Source organism: Anarhichas minor, unplaced genomic scaffold (genome assembly GCF_050575085.1).
Source record: "Anarhichas minor isolate MPS153535 unplaced genomic scaffold, ASM5057508v1 ptg000030l, whole genome shotgun sequence".
Classification (NCBI taxonomy): Eukaryota; Metazoa; Chordata; class Actinopteri; order Perciformes; family Anarhichadidae; genus Anarhichas; species Anarhichas minor.
In genome coordinates, this window is record NW_027466476.1 from 3,621,547 (window position 1) to 3,638,494 (window position 16,948).

The following is a 16,948-nucleotide window of genomic DNA, read 5'->3' on the forward strand; positions in this document are numbered from 1 at the left end:
CTTTTGTGCAAACACCGATTATTACTTTAGAATGTACACAGAGCTTTATCCATCAAGTCCCAGGTGCAAGTAAGACAGGAAGTTAAGAGAGAGAGAGGGGGGGGGGGGGGCATGATGTATGTCTTCCAAGTTGAACAACGTGAAAGAACAGCTTGTGTCACCTTGGACTCGGACCCAGTGGTTTTTTCCATCCTCTCCAGCTGGGCTGCTGGCCAAGCAAGTGTACAGACCTGCATCCTCAACCTTTAAAGAGACAACATTAATCAGCTTGAGTGGTTCTTGCATAACAATGCTGTATTTGCGTAGATTGATCCTGTTAAAACTTCACTCTTGCAATTGTTTTAAATTTTAGGTATACAGATTAAAGCTCATGCTTTTGTGCATATTTTTTATAGCTATAATGTACACCACACATATAAACAACCTATTAAGAACATTGAATTACATACAAGTAAACATAATCGTTTCGCTTCATTTCACATGCCTTTCGTCTTTCTGTGAAAAGACTGGACATGTTAATGCTGCAACAGGCACATTAGGTGATTTCTAAAAACCTCAGCAACCTGCTTTATCCTGAAAATACCGTTGCAGAAAGTTACACAATTATTCCTTATTCTAAATAGTGCATGTGCTCACAGCTACTCTATGTATGAATTGACTACTGCAGCTTTAACTTTGCAATATCATCAGATATTGTCCGTTTGTAATTTACCTGAACTTTGAGTATCCTGACAAAGTGTCCATCCTGCTGAACAATGTCAGTTCCTTCCAAAGGGCGGCCATCTTTGAGCCAGCTGAGGGTGGGAGGTGGGGCTCCCACAGCCGAGCACTCCAGCTCCAGTGGACTATTTACTGCGATGGTCAGCTCTTCTGGAGAACTGGAGCTGGATATCTTTGGAGGCTCTGGATTAAAAAGCAGAGTGTTTTGGCTCAGTGGTTCAAGGAGTTTACACTCTTTAACACTTTACATTTAATATACAGATTGTGTTTGGGATTACCGAGCACAGTGAGGTTAAAGCTCTTTGTGCTGCTTCCAGCCTGGTTACTAGCCACGCAGCTGTAGAGGCCCGCATCTGAAGGCGCTACATCAGGCAGCTGCAGCCGTGTCTCCTGTCCATCCAGCAGCAAGTTGCGGTGAAGAGAAAGTGGCTGGCCGTCCTTCAACCAATTCAGTGTCGGAGGGGGAACGCCGCGCGCTTCGCAGGTTAACGTCACCAAGGACCCCTGGACTACTGTAACTGGCTCCACTGGTTCAACATGATCCACACCAGGGGGCACTGCGGACCACACACACACATAACATCTGAATAAAACCCTCAGATCCAAAAGATCTGTTCAAGGGAAAATCAGTACGTGGTATGTTATTACTGTACCTTGGACCTGGAGATCATAACTGAGCTCGGCAAGACCAGCTCGACTGCGTGCCACGCATGTGTAAAGTCCAGAGTCAGACAGCTGCACAAGGGAAATCCTTTTTCATAAAGGAAAAGGGAACACTTAGCATTATCTCATCTATAAACATTTATCTCTTTACCATTGATCTCGTTTGTATTTGGCTTTCTCTCGCTAAACTGACCTCAGCACAGAGTCAGCAGATAGGAGGCGTGTACGAGGAGAGAGAAGCAGAGGACGTCCGTTCTTCAGCCAGCTGATCTGAGGGGGAGGGTTTCCTGCTGTCTGACACTCCAGAGTCACAACACTGTCCTGTGTGACCTGCAGCTCTCTGGGGACAGTGGTCTCACCAGAGATGGATGGTGGGACTGTGACGAGTCAAATCAAATTAAAACAAATCTTCAGAAACCTATACACTAACACAGAAACACATCTGCAAAATGTTCAAACTGACCTAGTACGAAGAGGGTGTAGATTTTGCTCTCCTGTCCAGCCGGGCTGACAGCCAAACAGGTGTATGTCCCAGAATCCTCGGGAGTCAGCCTCAGTAATGTTAGAGTGCTGCCATCCGAGGTCACACTGCCAGGTTACAAATACAGATGTTTTCACATTAACACCATGCTACTTGATTCATTTTCCCTGTCGTTATTTTCACTGAACGTTATTATTTTCCCATCATCATCATTATATCATCGTCTCACGATTTTTACACACACACACACACACACACACAAACACACAAACACACAGACAGAAATGTACTTTCTCTGGCTGATTCAGTTGCAATGACCACAGAAGCTGCTGAACAGCTGAAAAACAGCTGCTCCTCATGATGAAATTAGCCAAGAGACTATAAACGACTCCATTTGTCTGTCCGCACATCCCTCGCTCATGGACATTATCTTTGACGATGATTCATATCTTATTTTCCAAATCTATAGGGAATGCCGTTGATCCATGTGATGCTTGTGAAACTAATTCAGCAGCTTTGAACGAGCACAATGTGCTAAATAAAATGTATTATTATCAGTACTGTTGCTTCATACCATTCTGTGTGCATTTAAAGCCCCGGCAGTAAATGGGGAATGTGAATGACTTACGTGATGTGACGGGCGTCTGATCCGTCTAAAGTCACTCCGTCTTTCAACCAGCTAAGACGTGGTGTGGGGATTCCAGTTACTCTGCACTCCAGAGTCAGCTCCTCGCCCATGGGTGCACTCACATCAGATGGGCGTTCAGAGTCCAAGATGGTAGGCGATACTAAGTAGGACAAAGATAACAGCTAAATGCCACCGAAAATCACTACTTTTATGAATAGAATGTAGAATTTTCTAGGTTGAGTATCATTTTGTTCTTAATTTTTTTTATTTCTCTTTACCCTGCACTGTGAGTGTGTAGTCTTTCTGTGTGTGTCCCTCTCTGTTCTTGGCCACACAGGTGTATGTTCCAGCATGAGACAGAGTGAGGGGCCCCAGCTCCAGCCTATTCCCTCGAACGGACCACTGCCACTGCAGACTGCTCTCTGGACAGCAAACACAATCACTTACACTCGCCGTCACACATGGCACATACTATTCCAATCCCACTATCATTGCCTCCCTCCTACCAATAGGAGTTCCATCCTTGAGCCAGGTGATGCTGGGCACAGGGACCCCTGAGGCCTCACACAGCAAGGCCACATGGGAGCCAAGGGTGTAGTTTAGGGACTCCAGCAGAGGCCCGTCCAGGACAGGTGGAACTGTGGACATATATTTGAAGAATAAAAACACTCCCTTTTGAACGAAGTTGTTTAAAGTGTTCGATAGAAGAAATATTCTCACCATGAATGGTCAGTCTGAATGCCCTGTCCACCTGTCCAGCCACATTGGATACTTTGCATGTGTAGGTGCCACCATCTGCCATCTAGGAACCAAAAAAGAAGGTCAGTGTGGTGACAGAGGGTGCATTTTGAGTACAAGCTATGGGCAAAAAAGTGTCTCCTTCCTGCTATGCTAGCTGGTGCATGCATTCTAAATCTGGTAAACCAACTTAGAATAGACATCATCAGAGAAAGGGCCAGTGCTGCACCTCGTCACAAATGCAGCCAAGTCTCCAGTTTTCCTAGTCTTTTCAAATCTGTGTATTTTGTGGAATGAATGTGCGTAAGCCTTAGACAGGTAATTATGTTGTGTGGAAAGTCTGAAAATCAGTACTGTCAAAAGCCACTTTGAGTCCTTAAAAGACTTTGTTTGCAGCCTCAAACGTATGACGTAAAAGCATTTTCTCCTGACCTGAACTCCTATGATCTCCAGCTGGTGAGGATCCATCTTCAGCCCGTTCCCTGCGGCCAGTTGCAGCCCATTCTTGTACCATGTGACCTCAGGCTCAGGAACACCATGTGCTTCACATCGCAAGGTGACCGAGGAGCCAACTTGCGGGGTGATCAAGTCTGACTCGACATCTAGACGGGGCTTCAGGGTGGGCAGGACTGAAGCACATAAAGACAGGGCCATGATCTCAGTTTGATTCATTCAGAATCGCTATGATTCACTCCTGAACTATCCTCGGCCACAGCTGGCTTGCGGTAAACAGATTTTTTTTCAGCCAAGACCATGTTTGAGATTTGATCATCTGTATATGTAGCTGAATTGTGCAGATGGGTCACCATATGTATGCTCACCGTAAACACTGAGGAGAATGCTCTTCTGGTCCTGGCCTGCTGAGTTGGTGGCTGTGCATACATATTGCCCAGCATCTTCCAGTCTTGCCCGGGGCAACTGAAGCATCTGGCCGCCTATAATATATAGATATATAATGATATGAAATGTTCCATCTGGGCCATTATTAGATTCAAACAAAGGAAATGCTCCTGACTTAAGAATTATTTGGGTATCACGGGTGGCCGTGATCTGACCTGGCAGAATGTGGATACCGGTGTTGAAGTGGAGGACCTGCCCATCTCTGGTCCAGGTGATCTCTGGAGGAGGGTACGCTTGGACGTCACAAAGCATTGACACCATGTGGCCCTCAATCACACTAACGTCCTCCTCCTTAACGCCTATTATTCTAGGAGGCACTGAAAGAGATACAACAATGTTTTGTAGACTTAAAAGACGAATCAAAAAAAAGGAAATCCGATAACGTATATTATAAATAACCCAAAACACATGTATTGGTCCCCTTGATGGGAAATTGAATATACAGTAGTGGTAAAGCCCTTATGGACTTTTCTTACCTTGGACTGTCAGACTGAAGAGCTTCTCAACTGTTCCAACTTTGTTCTCAGCTACACACAAATAGCCAGCCATGTCTGAAACCTGGACACTTAGGAGCTGAAAGATGGGATTGAAGTGTTATTCCTCAATAGAACATGTCACGGTTGGATCTGTTTACAAGCTGGTATTTGTCTCAAAGTCAAATGATTAACCTGGAGCCGAGTCCCATCCTCACTGATTTGGTGCTGTGAGTCTGTGTGCACCGGCTGCCTGTCTCTCAGCCAGGAGATGACTGGAGTCGGGTGTCCAGTCACATCACAATGAAGGACCACAGAGCTGTTGACCACTGCTCCCACTTCCTCCATGAACTCCTCTAATGCCCCCATGATCACAGGAGGGACTGAGGAGGTAAACACAACAGACATCCGTGTCAGAAATGATTTTGGATTATTTCCAAATAAACACATTTTATTGCATATTATTTATATGTTTTATTCACAACTACATTTTGTGCAAGTGCTTGCTTACCTAAGATTTCCAGTTCAAAGTACATGCGATCCTCTCCGGCCTCATTAACAGCCTGACATGTAAACTTTCCAGCATCTTCTTTCTGCACTCGGGTGATCTGTAGCACCTGTCCACCTGAAAGGACAAACGTACAACGGCAGACTTATCTATGAATGTGATGCCCCCGTCATAGATAACAACCACACTACTGCTTTTAACTGAGATCACACAGGGAGGAGTTCCCTCTGACCTGGAAGCAGTACCACTCCATCGGCAGAGGTGAGTTTTTGTCCATCCTTGTACCAGCTGAGCTTGGGAGGGGGGATGGCATTACTCTCACAGGACAGGCTGATTGGATGGCCCAGGACCACCTCCCGCTTCTCCACCATGTCCTCATTATCGTCATCCTCGTGTCCGAGACCCCAGGCTGCTTCTCTGTTAGTCACCCGGTGAAAGATCGGAGGAACTAGCAAGACAAGAGCATCTTTGGGTCAGTTCACTTTCTATTTACTGAATATTTGATTTATTCCAAAATATTTTAATTATACAATAAAAAATCTACACTATACCAAATAATTTACCTTATAAATAGTATGTGAAAAGCAGTTGGCATTTCAATTTGAACTGAATGCCCAATCATGATACTGATTTGGTTATATCATACGCAGATTTTACCCAACACACCCTGAATGGTGACATGAAAGTCTCTCTTGTCGTCTCCTGCTGAGTTGGTGACCACACAGGTGTACTGCCCCTCATGAGACAGCATGGCGTTCTCTATGTGGAGGATGAAGCCACTCTCTTGAAGACCGGCATGGAGGTTTCCAGTCAGCAACTAAAGACAAAGAAAATACATCAATGGATATCGTGTTGTAGTCAGTCTATATCAGATGTGGGTTTGAAAGGCTAGATAACAAGTACTACTAACTCAATAAAACATTTGGCAAGGGATAAAATGTCTGGCTTTTAAAACACAATTTCCCACCTGTATTGTGTTTTACAAAAAATACATGCAATAAGACAATACGTAGCCCCCTGAGAAAAAAAGATATTGTTGCAGCTTAACAATATTAAGCTGCACATAAAAATACATGTAGGTCAAGGAACAAACACACAGGGCAAAGCAGTTTCATTACAGTATTTTACATGATATTCAAATCCCTGGATTCTTCTTCTACATCTTTGTTATGATGAACTGGCTCACTCACAGCACAAAAACCTGGAGGGTGGAGGTGGCTTGTGCAAGAGGATGTAAATTCTGTTGAGGCCGTTGCAATTCTTACTGGTTGCCAGTAGAGGCTGATAGAGATTACAACTTTACTCTCACCTTAGAAGTACGTTTGTGGTTTTAAGAGATGCAGAGCTTGTAAGGATGAAACACCAACCTGTCCGTCTTTGAACCAGTTAACCGTGGGCTCTGGAAAACCTTTAGTCAGGCAGGAAAGAGTTAAACTCCCATTGATCCGTACTTTCTCTCCCTGACCACCAAACTTTAAGGATGTAGAGTCGCTTTCTATCTGTGGTGGGACTGATGAAAAAAAAAACAGGGGTTTCATTAAAAGTTCTGTCTCACCCACTTTAATGTGTAAGTGGCATAGATGTCTCTTACCCAGAACACTCAGAGAATAATGTTTGATGGCGGTGCCGGCTGGATTCGTGGCCCTGCAGGTGTAGAGGCCAGCGCTGTCTCCCTGTGCTGAGCCCAGTCGCAGCGCCTGTCCGCCACGGGTGTATGTCGACTGGGGACTGGACACGATGGGCTGGTTGTCCTTCAACCAGGTGATGCTGGGTGTGGGTGAGCCCTCAACATCACAGGGGAGGACTGTGGGGAAACCCAGGACCACCGAAACCTCTGAGGTCTCACTGGGGCCCTTGATGGTGGGGGGAGCTGGGGAGAAAGACAGACAACACTCAATATCCTGATGACTTTTAAAGGACTTTTTTTGTCTTCCTTGTTAGATTTCTTTCTGTGGAGAAAGAAAATAAATGAGAGTACAAGCTGAATTCAGGCCGGTTGCAAGTGTATGCGTCTTAGACAAAGTAGAGACCTTGCACTGTGAGTCTGAACTGGCGCATCTGAGTTCCTGCGTTGTTACTGGCCAGACACTGGTAGAGCCCCTGGTCCCTCAGTCTTACTGACTTCACCTTCAACACCTGGCCATCTTCCAGAAACTCAACATGGGGGTCTCCGTCGCGAGACAGAACCCTTAAGAGAGGAAGGAGTGGTGGATCAAATCAATGCTATGGGTGTGTGGTGCTGAATGTCACATTATTAAACTGTTGCGAGTGATGCTTACTCTCCGTCGCGGCTCCATTCCACTCTGGGTGCTGGTCGACCGCTTACCCGACACTGAAACTCCACCTCCTGGCCCAGTACCACAGTTAAGTCCTGCAGTCGGGATGCTCCTGAGATCACTGGCGGAGCTGTAAGTATGTGCACATACACCAGAAATACACTATTTGGTATTTATGAAATCTGAATGAGATAATGATCACTTCAAATTCAAAATCACTGTTGTGAGGTTAAAACAGATATATTAAAGGAGGGACATAATGAGGTCATCTGCATTAACTGTGATGGATAGTCTTTGAAGGTGTTGGTGGAATGACAGCTTTCAGGATGTATGCTACATTAACTGTATTATCAAAAGTCTAATTAAACAGTTCTTTGGGAGCTTTAGACCACTGTTCCAAGAGACTTTAGAAAAAGAGAAAAACATCCCTATTAACTCTGTACTTGATGGAGTAGGTATCCTTACATCGGTCTTTCCCCCCCTCTATTCTTTCACATAGTAAATACCAGTGTCAGCCAGTGACAGCTGGTTTATGAGCTCACCTTGCACAACAATGTGATATTCTCTCCGGGCCTCTCCAGCTGAGTTTTGAGCTGTGCAGGCAAATCTGCCTGCATGTTCTGGCTGAACTCTGTAGATTCTCAGCAGCCTGTTTCCATTCTGCAGATACACCCCAGGACTGTCCACCTGGTCGTACAAAAATCAGTTTAGTGCATCCTTGATGTCTTTTTGTAATTAGACCAATGGCCACTTGATGGCATTGTACAGCTAGATATCAACAAGGTATATTAACATGCAGCCCAAGTTTTACATTAACTGAAAGTGGCAATTCAGGGTGAAAGAACTCACTGGATGACCATCTTTAGTCCAGGTGATAGTAGGGGAGGGGATCCCAAAGGCATCGCAGCCCAGAGTGAGAGGCTGCTTCAAGGTGACAGTGAGGTTCAGTGGCTGCCCGTCATCTTGGATCTCTGGGGGAACTACAGAAGTACAAAAGGAAAAAAGGAAGATTTGAGTTTGCACTCTATTTGAGTTCAGTTAAAGATATTTTGTTAGGAGGAAAAAAATGAGGGTAACTCATTTCTCACCATTTACTTTCAGCCTAGTCTTTCTCTCCACAGAGCCTGCCTCATTGGTCGCCACACACTTGAAGTCCCCGCTGTGGCTGGCAGACGCTGTTCTAATTACGAGAGCTCCATCCCTCGCCACAGAAAGCTCTGATTGTTCAGGCTGTATCTCCAGGCCATTCTTGAACCAGCGCAGCTTGGGATGAGGTGTACCTGCATGTGCGGAGACAAGAAAGGGATTGTGAGGGAGTATAAACTGAGCTTTATTGATCACGTCTGACAGAAAGAAAAGTTACTTCCATCTCTCTGCTTCTCTACAGGGGAACTTAATGGGCAAGCGGCCCAGACTAGAAAAAAAGATGGCTCTACATTTATCTCCTGGACAGCGGGAGAGCAGGGGAGACATTGCCAAAATGGGTCCTTGTAGCCTGCGAGCTTAAGACTTCAAGGTCACATTAAAAAGTAAGGCACAGTATGCTGGAGAGATGTAAGATGCACGGCTTAAAACACTAGCATCAAGATTTATTGCCAGACACAGTCCTGAGCACTAAAAATAGGAGTGGTCGAACAAGCAGTTCGAAGGCACTGGTGCGTACACTCAGGAGCCTGAAACAGATGCGTTCTGTGGATTACTGGGTGGGAAAGATGTGATAATGGTCAAATGGAGAAAGGTGGAATGGGGGAAAAGACGGAGAATTTCATACCCAAAGCAACAGGACAAACCAGCAAGTTGCAAAGAAAGATCAGTGCAGCGGAGTGATCCAAATGTCATGGCTCTGTCTATTTACAGAGGTGTTACATATACAAACACCACAGACCCGGAAGCGAAATCAAACACTGCGCCCTTCCTCAATCCAAAAAAATACTAACCGAATGAGACGCAGCACCAGCAAAAGGTGATGTTATCGTCCGTTGCCTCTCTGAACACATGTTTACAGTTAAGGAGCTCGAAGCAAATTCATTATCTCATTGCTGGGAGGAAATGCCTGCAGATGTTTTGTTTTAGATGTCAACAGATCTCATTAGTAGACTGTGAATTTACTTGCTGTGGCTGACGAAGTCATAGATTATCTCTTCCATGTGTTTCTCAAATAATTACCTCTATCAAATGTGATGCGCTTGTTGGTGAATTAATAATATCCTTCTGGCAGAGACTGCACTTTATCTCCCTCATACAGATGGATCTCAAGAGAACAATGAGGTGATCCTAGTTTCCTGCTTGCGGCTGCCTCTCTAGGATGTCAAGAGCATCAAGCATTTCCATGTGAGCCCTCTGTGGCCAGGTACAGTCTGCCTGGCTGCCGGTATGACTTGGATGGAAGGAGGGCTAGTGTAGCTTTATCCTCCTGTTCCTGTGCTTCAAGGTGCGCCTCAGACATATCTGTCCTTCATCTGCAAGCAGCAGCCTGTAATTAGGATTCCTCTCCCAGTAGGCCCCAATGCAGAGGAAAGCAGATGTTGCTCACTGAGGCAACATGCAGGCTGATGTCCCAGCTGTTGCTCTACATTGGACACGGCCCTCACCTCCTCTCACCGTGCTGGTAACCATGACACAGCTACACACAATACAATACCTGTTTGCATGGGCTGTCAGAGCATTAAGTATCCATCAGTGCACCCGCAGATATTCCCAGACACTCACTGTGTTTTGATAAAATAGGGAGCTTTCTACATCCCTCCAGGATGCTACCTTGTTTCAGACAGACACAGAGGTTTTAAAATATAGAGACAACAGCGTACATCTGGGTGCTGCGATAAAAAGAGGATGCGCCTTTTTAAGATGGCAAAGATCTTTTTTTCTGGTTTGGCAAATAAAAGTCTACATTCACAGTGAAACAATCCTTTGATGGTGCACAAATACGCATATCTGTCCTACATTTAAAGTGGAAATTTCTCTTGTGTCATAAAAACAAGAGAAATTTCTCTAAAAACACACTGTAAATTGTGTCTCTTCTAAACTCCAGACCTTCGATTGCCCTTTTCTTTTCGGTCTGTCTGAGCCTAACTCAACTGTGAATCATTTCGTACCTTTAGCAGGGCAAGGGATGATGACCTTGCTGTTCGCTACTTTCTCCATTATGGCATCTCCGGGTTCTGCAAAGGATGGGGCCTCTGTGAGGACAGAAAAACATGTTATGTGCTTGTTCAAATGCAAGGGCAGTTGATAGAGGGACCCTTAAATCCCAAAGTGAAATGAATTTTAAACAGATTAATGATGGAGATTTCAGTTTAGGTAAATGAGTAAGTGAGAAGCCTTAAGAGCATCTGAGGGACTGATGTGGGTGTTAGATTTGAGAATTTGTACTCTCTGGCCAATCATCAAGTGACAAAGAGAATTAATAAAACTAATAACAACATAGGATGATACAGCTTTAAAGGCTCCAAGTGGAATAGAAAATATATGTAACTTATATACTAGCTCTGCCATGGTTAGTACATACACATGTACTTGGCATTTCAGGGTTTTGATATCCGGAAAGCATCAAAGGCAGACTGAAGATCATTAGGAGCCTGGGTTGGGGTGGAACCAGGGGCCTATACATCTATCATTTGCTTAGAAGTGGATGTTGAAGAAATGATTAGAAAGAATAATGTTGTCTTTGTATTAAGTAAATAGTAATGGATCAAGAACAGACCTCTGTGGCACCCCATAAGTGATGGCACAAGTTCATAGAGGTTTAAAGGACTGCTTCAGGGGTGAGGATACTCTGTCAGAACGTGCTTGTCAGATGGTTGAATAGCTTTGAACAACCTTTTCCCAGACACCTTATCGAAGCCGGATTAGATGGGTGGGGCTGTGTGAATGCGACAATGTGGCATCCACACCTACTCCACAATGTGAATGGCCAGCTGTGCGGAGGTGGGAACGGAGCCAGGGTCTGAATTTATTTCTCTAGCTGTCTTCTTTTCATTCTACTACTGCAACAAAATCTGTCACTATTTATGTGAATAGCCGAGTGCAACACTATGATTGTCTTCATGTACGCCCCCCCCCCCCCCGCTATGAAGGTCAGCTTTTAACTCCTTGCCTTTGAGTGTAGCCATTCAGAACAATTATAAACACTTTCAATTTTTGATGTGGTAGGACAATTCGCCGTATGAAACATTTATTTTCTAGTACAAATGACACCTTATCCTCATGCAGCATGTAGCTACTGTGCCTCATGAGAATGTACCTCTAGATAGACAGGGGAGAGCCTAAAACTGGGACACTGTCAGTATATATAAATCTTCATATTACTAATGCTAGGAAATGGTTTAAATAGGTTTTACATAATTCACAATATGCTGGTTATACTGCAGAGTTGTGTTAATTATTCTCAAAATGAACAAAACGGGTTTTAAGAGCTGAACCGCAGATATTCACCAAGAATTTCCAGCTTGATCTCCAAGGTCTCCTGTCCAGCGCTGTTCCTGGCCACGCACTGGTAAGTGCCCTGGTCAGTCAGGCTGACCTGTTGGATCCTGAGGGGCGTAGTGTTGTTGACCCCAACAGGACGTCCATTGTGAAACCAACTGACCTCTGGGCTTGGCTGTCCTTGGACCACACATGGCAGAGTCACTCTTTGGCCAATCAGGGCCTTCAGGAGGGAAGGTGCTGGCTGAATTCTAGGCTTAGCTGAGTACAAAAACAAACATCCTAAATGCATGTCTTATCACATCTCTTAAACACCTCTATCTATTTACAAATCTCACATTTTTTGTTAGAGGAGGCATATTCTAATTGGAATCTATCAACTTGACAGCATTTTGAAAACATAACTTTTAAAGTTTCTAAGAACTTTCTAATGAAGCCGCATAGAGTTACCTTGAATGTGTAAATTGTAGCTGAGGGACACGTTGCCTGCTGGATTTTCCGCAGTGCAGGTGTACAGTTTACTATCAATCAGGCGCACATCAGTGATCCTCAGAGAGCCTGAAGACAGGACAGTGAACCTGGAGAGTGGTTAGGGGTCAAGGGCAGAGGGATGGAGAAAACGCAACACTTTATGAGTCACTGAAGATCTACAGCCACTGTGTTTTGGGAGATAAGTGTTCCTGTTTTGAAGTGATATTTTCCTCTAGTGTTGCATTTACATTGTTGAGAATGAATACTATGAATGAATCTATACGAGCAGATAAATATGTATAAAGGCTGGCCAGTGTTTATAGTATTGGTAAGCCTCGATAGTCTGTGAGCATTTTAAGTTTCATGTTGCAGTTTTGCTTCTGTTACTATTTTTAGTAGGAGATGAGTTGATGAAAACAGTTCCTGTAAAAACAGATTCAGACAGTGAATTCCCAGTACAGCGACAGCCAGAAGCACATTGATAAAGTGCTTCATTAGTATGTAGATTAATTAGATAATATGTTCACATTTTGAGCAATTTGTGAAAAGAATGGAGCATAACGCTACATTATCCCTTGTATTGTGTTTTCTTTACTTTAAATGTACTTTTAAGTTAAGTTCAAAATACAAAACAAAGCATGAGAAATAGTGACAGCAATACAGACTTGAAATACATTTGGAGGCTGTTGATGGCGTCTTTGCATTTGTGTTGTTTGTCTGAAAGATATATGGATCTAGTGATGGATTAAAGCTCTGAACAAGAAAGCACTTTGTGGAGTCTGGACCTTAGCCAGGGCCTCGTACTCTCCCTCGTGAGTTCTTGCGAGTTGTTATCACAGTTACCATTGTCCAGGGTAATTACAGTGTGAAAGGGTAACCAAAGTTTGAACTGGTGATGTCAAAATAGAAAAGGTCATAGGCTCAAAAAAAATCAATGCACAGAAATGTGCACAGCAGCTATTGTGTGTTTTTCACCAAGGGGTCAGAAAATACAGATGATTTGAAAATCAAAAGGTCGTCTTGATGGTGGAGTCACATGGAAGGTTACACAGATCTCCGTTATCTTGAGAACATCCGTGCGGAAAGCAAAATGTATGCCAAACCATCCATTCCAGTTATAGATGTTTGTCACAGACAAACAAGTAGACAGATGGAGACGAACACATGTACTGCCACCCACTCCAACAACATGATTTGTAGCAAAAACACGAGCGGCATGTAGGTTAAAAGTACTTAAATGTAGGTCAGCAACTTTAAAGGGGCGTGTGGCAACCTGAATAGCACCAGAAGCCATCCAGCTGTATAAATGCTTAATATGCTCAGATGTAAACAAACTTCTGTGATTTATCCGATAAGTGTGTCTGCTAAGCAACTGCATTTTAACAATAACATGTTTGTGTAAGTGGGAATGAGCTTGAAGCACAAAGAGCTCTCTATTTCAGCTGCACATATGGTGTAACGTCGCTCCCCCACCTCCTCCAACAGCCTTAGGAGAGGCAGCAACATCTAACATTGGAACCAAATGTGGTCAATCGGAGCTGCTCAGACTGCAGATGCAAGAGTGAAGGCTGACACAAGGTCAAGCACACAAGACACAAACAACCCCTGCCGCCCATCCATCACACCCCACATTGGTGTCAAGTCATCTGTGTACACAGTCTGACACAAAGACTAACTGGGACAAATTGGCCTCATCAGGATTACGTGTAGAGGGAATAAACCCAGAGGGTTGAATAGCTTTGTGTCTTGACCTACCCTCCCTCTTTTTGCTAGTGCAAGCCTATTACATAGCTATAGCTGAAATCTTACTGCCCACTGATTTCAGTTATTATAACAATCAGCACCCCTGGTCATTTCCTCTGACCCCACAGAGTGTAGTTGGAGGTAATAAATCTCCCTCCTTCACAGAGTGCTTGTTTCTGCAGGTCCTGCATATGCAAAGCCAGGGCTTATGTGGGGGCTGTTCACAGCGATGTGTTATTCTCATCAGACAGGACTAGTAAAGAGTCAGCATGTTGTTTTACTGCTGAAGCACCCCAGGGAATCCGAACATCAGGCAGACAGGGCTTGTATCTCTTCCTCTGTCAGTTCGTTTTCCTCCCCTCTTCCTGGCATCCCCCCACTCCACTCCACCCCCACCCCTTTCCTTCTTCCTGGCCCCACACAAGTCATACTGCATCTGAGTCACCGCAGCTTTCAGCCCACTCCGTCATTCTTCTATCTACCCCAAAACCATTCGGTCTGGTGTCTGGCCCAGAGAGTCTGTCTGTCATCTGTCCCCAGTCTGTCTGCACCCAGAGTGACCACACATGAAAGCCGGGAATCAGCGAACCATGTTATACCAGATGTTCCTCCTCAGTTTATTCAACTAGTGAAGCCCGCACACATCTCCCTCTGGCAGACTGTTGCTGTCTCTGCCTAGCTGCCCTTCAAAAATCATCACCAAATTAACTCCAAACATTAGCAGCAGCTTTGAATGGCAGCTAGCTTCAGTCAGTGACCCTTGTAAAAGCTGAGTCAGATGTTAGCTAAGTCAGATGTAAGGCATGGTGAGAAATGTTGTTACAAGATGTTTAACTAATTTCACTCCATCATTTCCAGAATGAGGTAAGACTTCCTCTTACCCAGCTGTGACGGGGGGGATTGGATGTCCATTTCTGCTCCATGTGACAAGTGGAGAGGGACTGCCTTGGACTTCACATGGGAGAACAACCTCTGTGCCCACCTCTGCAGCCATCTTCACTGTGTTGTCATGGCCACTCACGCCCACTATCTTAGGCATGGCTGGAAAACAGGGAAAGAAGTTGTAAGAATACCATGTATATACCTTCCCTGAACAGGAAGATTTATCATATAGTCCAACATCATACAGTCTGTGTAGACAGATGTCAGCCTCTGCTAAACCAAACACTGATATGTTTGGGTGACTGTGGTGTAACATTTTTTTGCCTTACTGTTGACACTGAGCTGGATTTCTCGGCTCGCGTAGCCCACAGGACTGGTGGCGGTGCAGATGTAAATGCCTGCATCCTCATTGGTAGGGTGGGGGATGAGGAGGTATCCATCAGGCTCGGACCAAAGAGAGGAGTGGTCCCTGGGCAGAGGCTGCCTCCCCTGGAGGAACAGCAGGCATAAGACAGAATATACTCTAGATAAAAGCTGTCCACACAACAGCGCAGGGACACTAAGCTTGGTTTAAGGTTTACAGCCAAACCTTTGATGTCTAATGTAATTACAGAGCACGCCAGTAACTCACTCTCTGTCCCCAATGCACGGAAACAAGAGAGCAGCCTGCTGCACATGCACTTGCTTTGAACATAAAATTGCTTTTACAGATTCACTTTTATCTGACAAGAAAAGAAAATTTACTCCATTCTCGAGTACTCCTCTGAAAATAGAAAGGAAAACAAAACTGGCTCAGTTCAACAGTATGTATATTGACTCCCCTCAGTGAAGCTGACTGTAATAGTGTGGGGTGTTTATTCTGGAGTGATTTGATACAGCGGTTCTGCCTGGTGGCATATAATCTTTGAGGATTTCTCCTTGTGATGTCTTTTTTACTCAAGTGTTGCAATGGAAGGTGCTGCAAGAAATGTTTTAAATAGATTCTTAGGTACAATACAATCTTGAGTGATTCCTCACAGTCAAGCACTAATATGGTACGGTTGCCATGGTTTTATACTTCCTGGTCAAGTTAAATCAAATCTTGATTGAAATACAAAGCGTTACTGTTGGTGGTATTTTAAGAAAAATAAGGCCAGAGGGAGAAACCATGTTGTGGGATTAATATGCTAGTAGGAAAATTTATATATATATATATTCTTTAAATAAAATGTTATCTTAAAGTGACAACCTTGAGGATCTCCTTTTCGATTTCTTTATCAACACCTATGGCGATAAGTGGTAATTGCAGGTATGTTTTGGGATTTTACTTCCCAAAGATCACTGCTTGGGATTTTTTCCAGACACCCAGTTTGAAATACCACAAATGCAAGAGCTTTCATCAATGGGCTATAGGCGCAATCTCCTTTGTGTTACCTCATTCGGTGATAGATAGTGGCGTAAAGCTGGGGTTGGCAACTTTGGAGAAACCAGCGAAAGTAAGTCAGATTTTCAAAGTGACCAATCAAAACTTTAGGCCTCCCTCCAAAACTCCCCAATAGCACACAAATGCGCACTTCCCGACTATTGCTGGAGTCCACGAGAGCGCCATCATCACTAACCGTATTCAACTACCTCAATGAGTGCACAGGCAGAGTGCACGCAGGCAGGTACATAGGTAGACCATCAAATCACTTCATGCAAGCGGAATGAAATGATTGGACGGGTTTATTACAGGTCTGCTACAGCCACGGATACCAGATGTTTTCTTTTTTGACATGATTTAAGTTTAAGTAGTAAATCTTAAGAGAATGCATTATTAGATGAAGATGGTGGCCATTACCGTCACTGTGATTATGCTACTGCTGATTACATTAAAAGCTGGTTTGGCTCAACACTTCCAGTAGAAAACTGTAGATCCCATCACCATTGCAGAACTGCATGCTGATCTTTTGTTTGATTGTAACATGCTTGATATAGCTACCACTTCAACAAGCATTTAAGGTGAATTAATGCCAAGTGTGATCCTCACGAGATAATGTAGTGGGAATAAGAACTATGCAG

General features: G+C 44.2%; 1 protein-coding gene across 1 annotated transcript in view; it reads right to left on the reverse strand.

Moving 5' to 3' along the window:
* The window catches only part of hmcn2 (hemicentin 2), a 43,663-nt gene that overhangs the window by 12,307 nt on the left and 14,408 nt on the right, over positions 1-16,948 (reverse strand). The window contains exons 21-50 of the mRNA XM_076104936.1: positions 15,238-15,397; positions 14,908-15,067; positions 12,263-12,390; positions 11,822-12,073; positions 10,483-10,566; positions 8,476-8,667; positions 8,237-8,367; positions 7,930-8,074; positions 7,391-7,517; positions 7,142-7,299; positions 6,703-6,981; positions 6,479-6,621; positions 5,778-5,928; positions 5,344-5,559; positions 5,115-5,228; positions 4,799-4,986; positions 4,607-4,703; positions 4,286-4,447; positions 4,052-4,165; positions 3,663-3,859; positions 3,213-3,294; positions 2,999-3,130; positions 2,771-2,914; positions 2,493-2,652; positions 1,847-1,971; positions 1,577-1,760; positions 1,374-1,471; positions 999-1,277; positions 713-903; positions 162-243 (exon numbers count right to left, since the gene is read on the reverse strand). Of these exons, the coding sequence (XP_075961051.1) occupies positions 162-243; positions 713-903; positions 999-1,277; positions 1,374-1,471; positions 1,577-1,760; positions 1,847-1,971; positions 2,493-2,652; positions 2,771-2,914; positions 2,999-3,130; positions 3,213-3,294; positions 3,663-3,859; positions 4,052-4,165; positions 4,286-4,447; positions 4,607-4,703; positions 4,799-4,986; positions 5,115-5,228; positions 5,344-5,559; positions 5,778-5,928; positions 6,479-6,621; positions 6,703-6,981; positions 7,142-7,299; positions 7,391-7,517; positions 7,930-8,074; positions 8,237-8,367; positions 8,476-8,667; positions 10,483-10,566; positions 11,822-12,073; positions 12,263-12,390; positions 14,908-15,067; positions 15,238-15,397 (4,675 nt within the window). The remainder of the gene's footprint in view (positions 1-161; positions 244-712; positions 904-998; positions 1,278-1,373; positions 1,472-1,576; positions 1,761-1,846; positions 1,972-2,492; positions 2,653-2,770; positions 2,915-2,998; positions 3,131-3,212; positions 3,295-3,662; positions 3,860-4,051; positions 4,166-4,285; positions 4,448-4,606; positions 4,704-4,798; positions 4,987-5,114; positions 5,229-5,343; positions 5,560-5,777; positions 5,929-6,478; positions 6,622-6,702; positions 6,982-7,141; positions 7,300-7,390; positions 7,518-7,929; positions 8,075-8,236; positions 8,368-8,475; positions 8,668-10,482; positions 10,567-11,821; positions 12,074-12,262; positions 12,391-14,907; positions 15,068-15,237; positions 15,398-16,948) is intronic.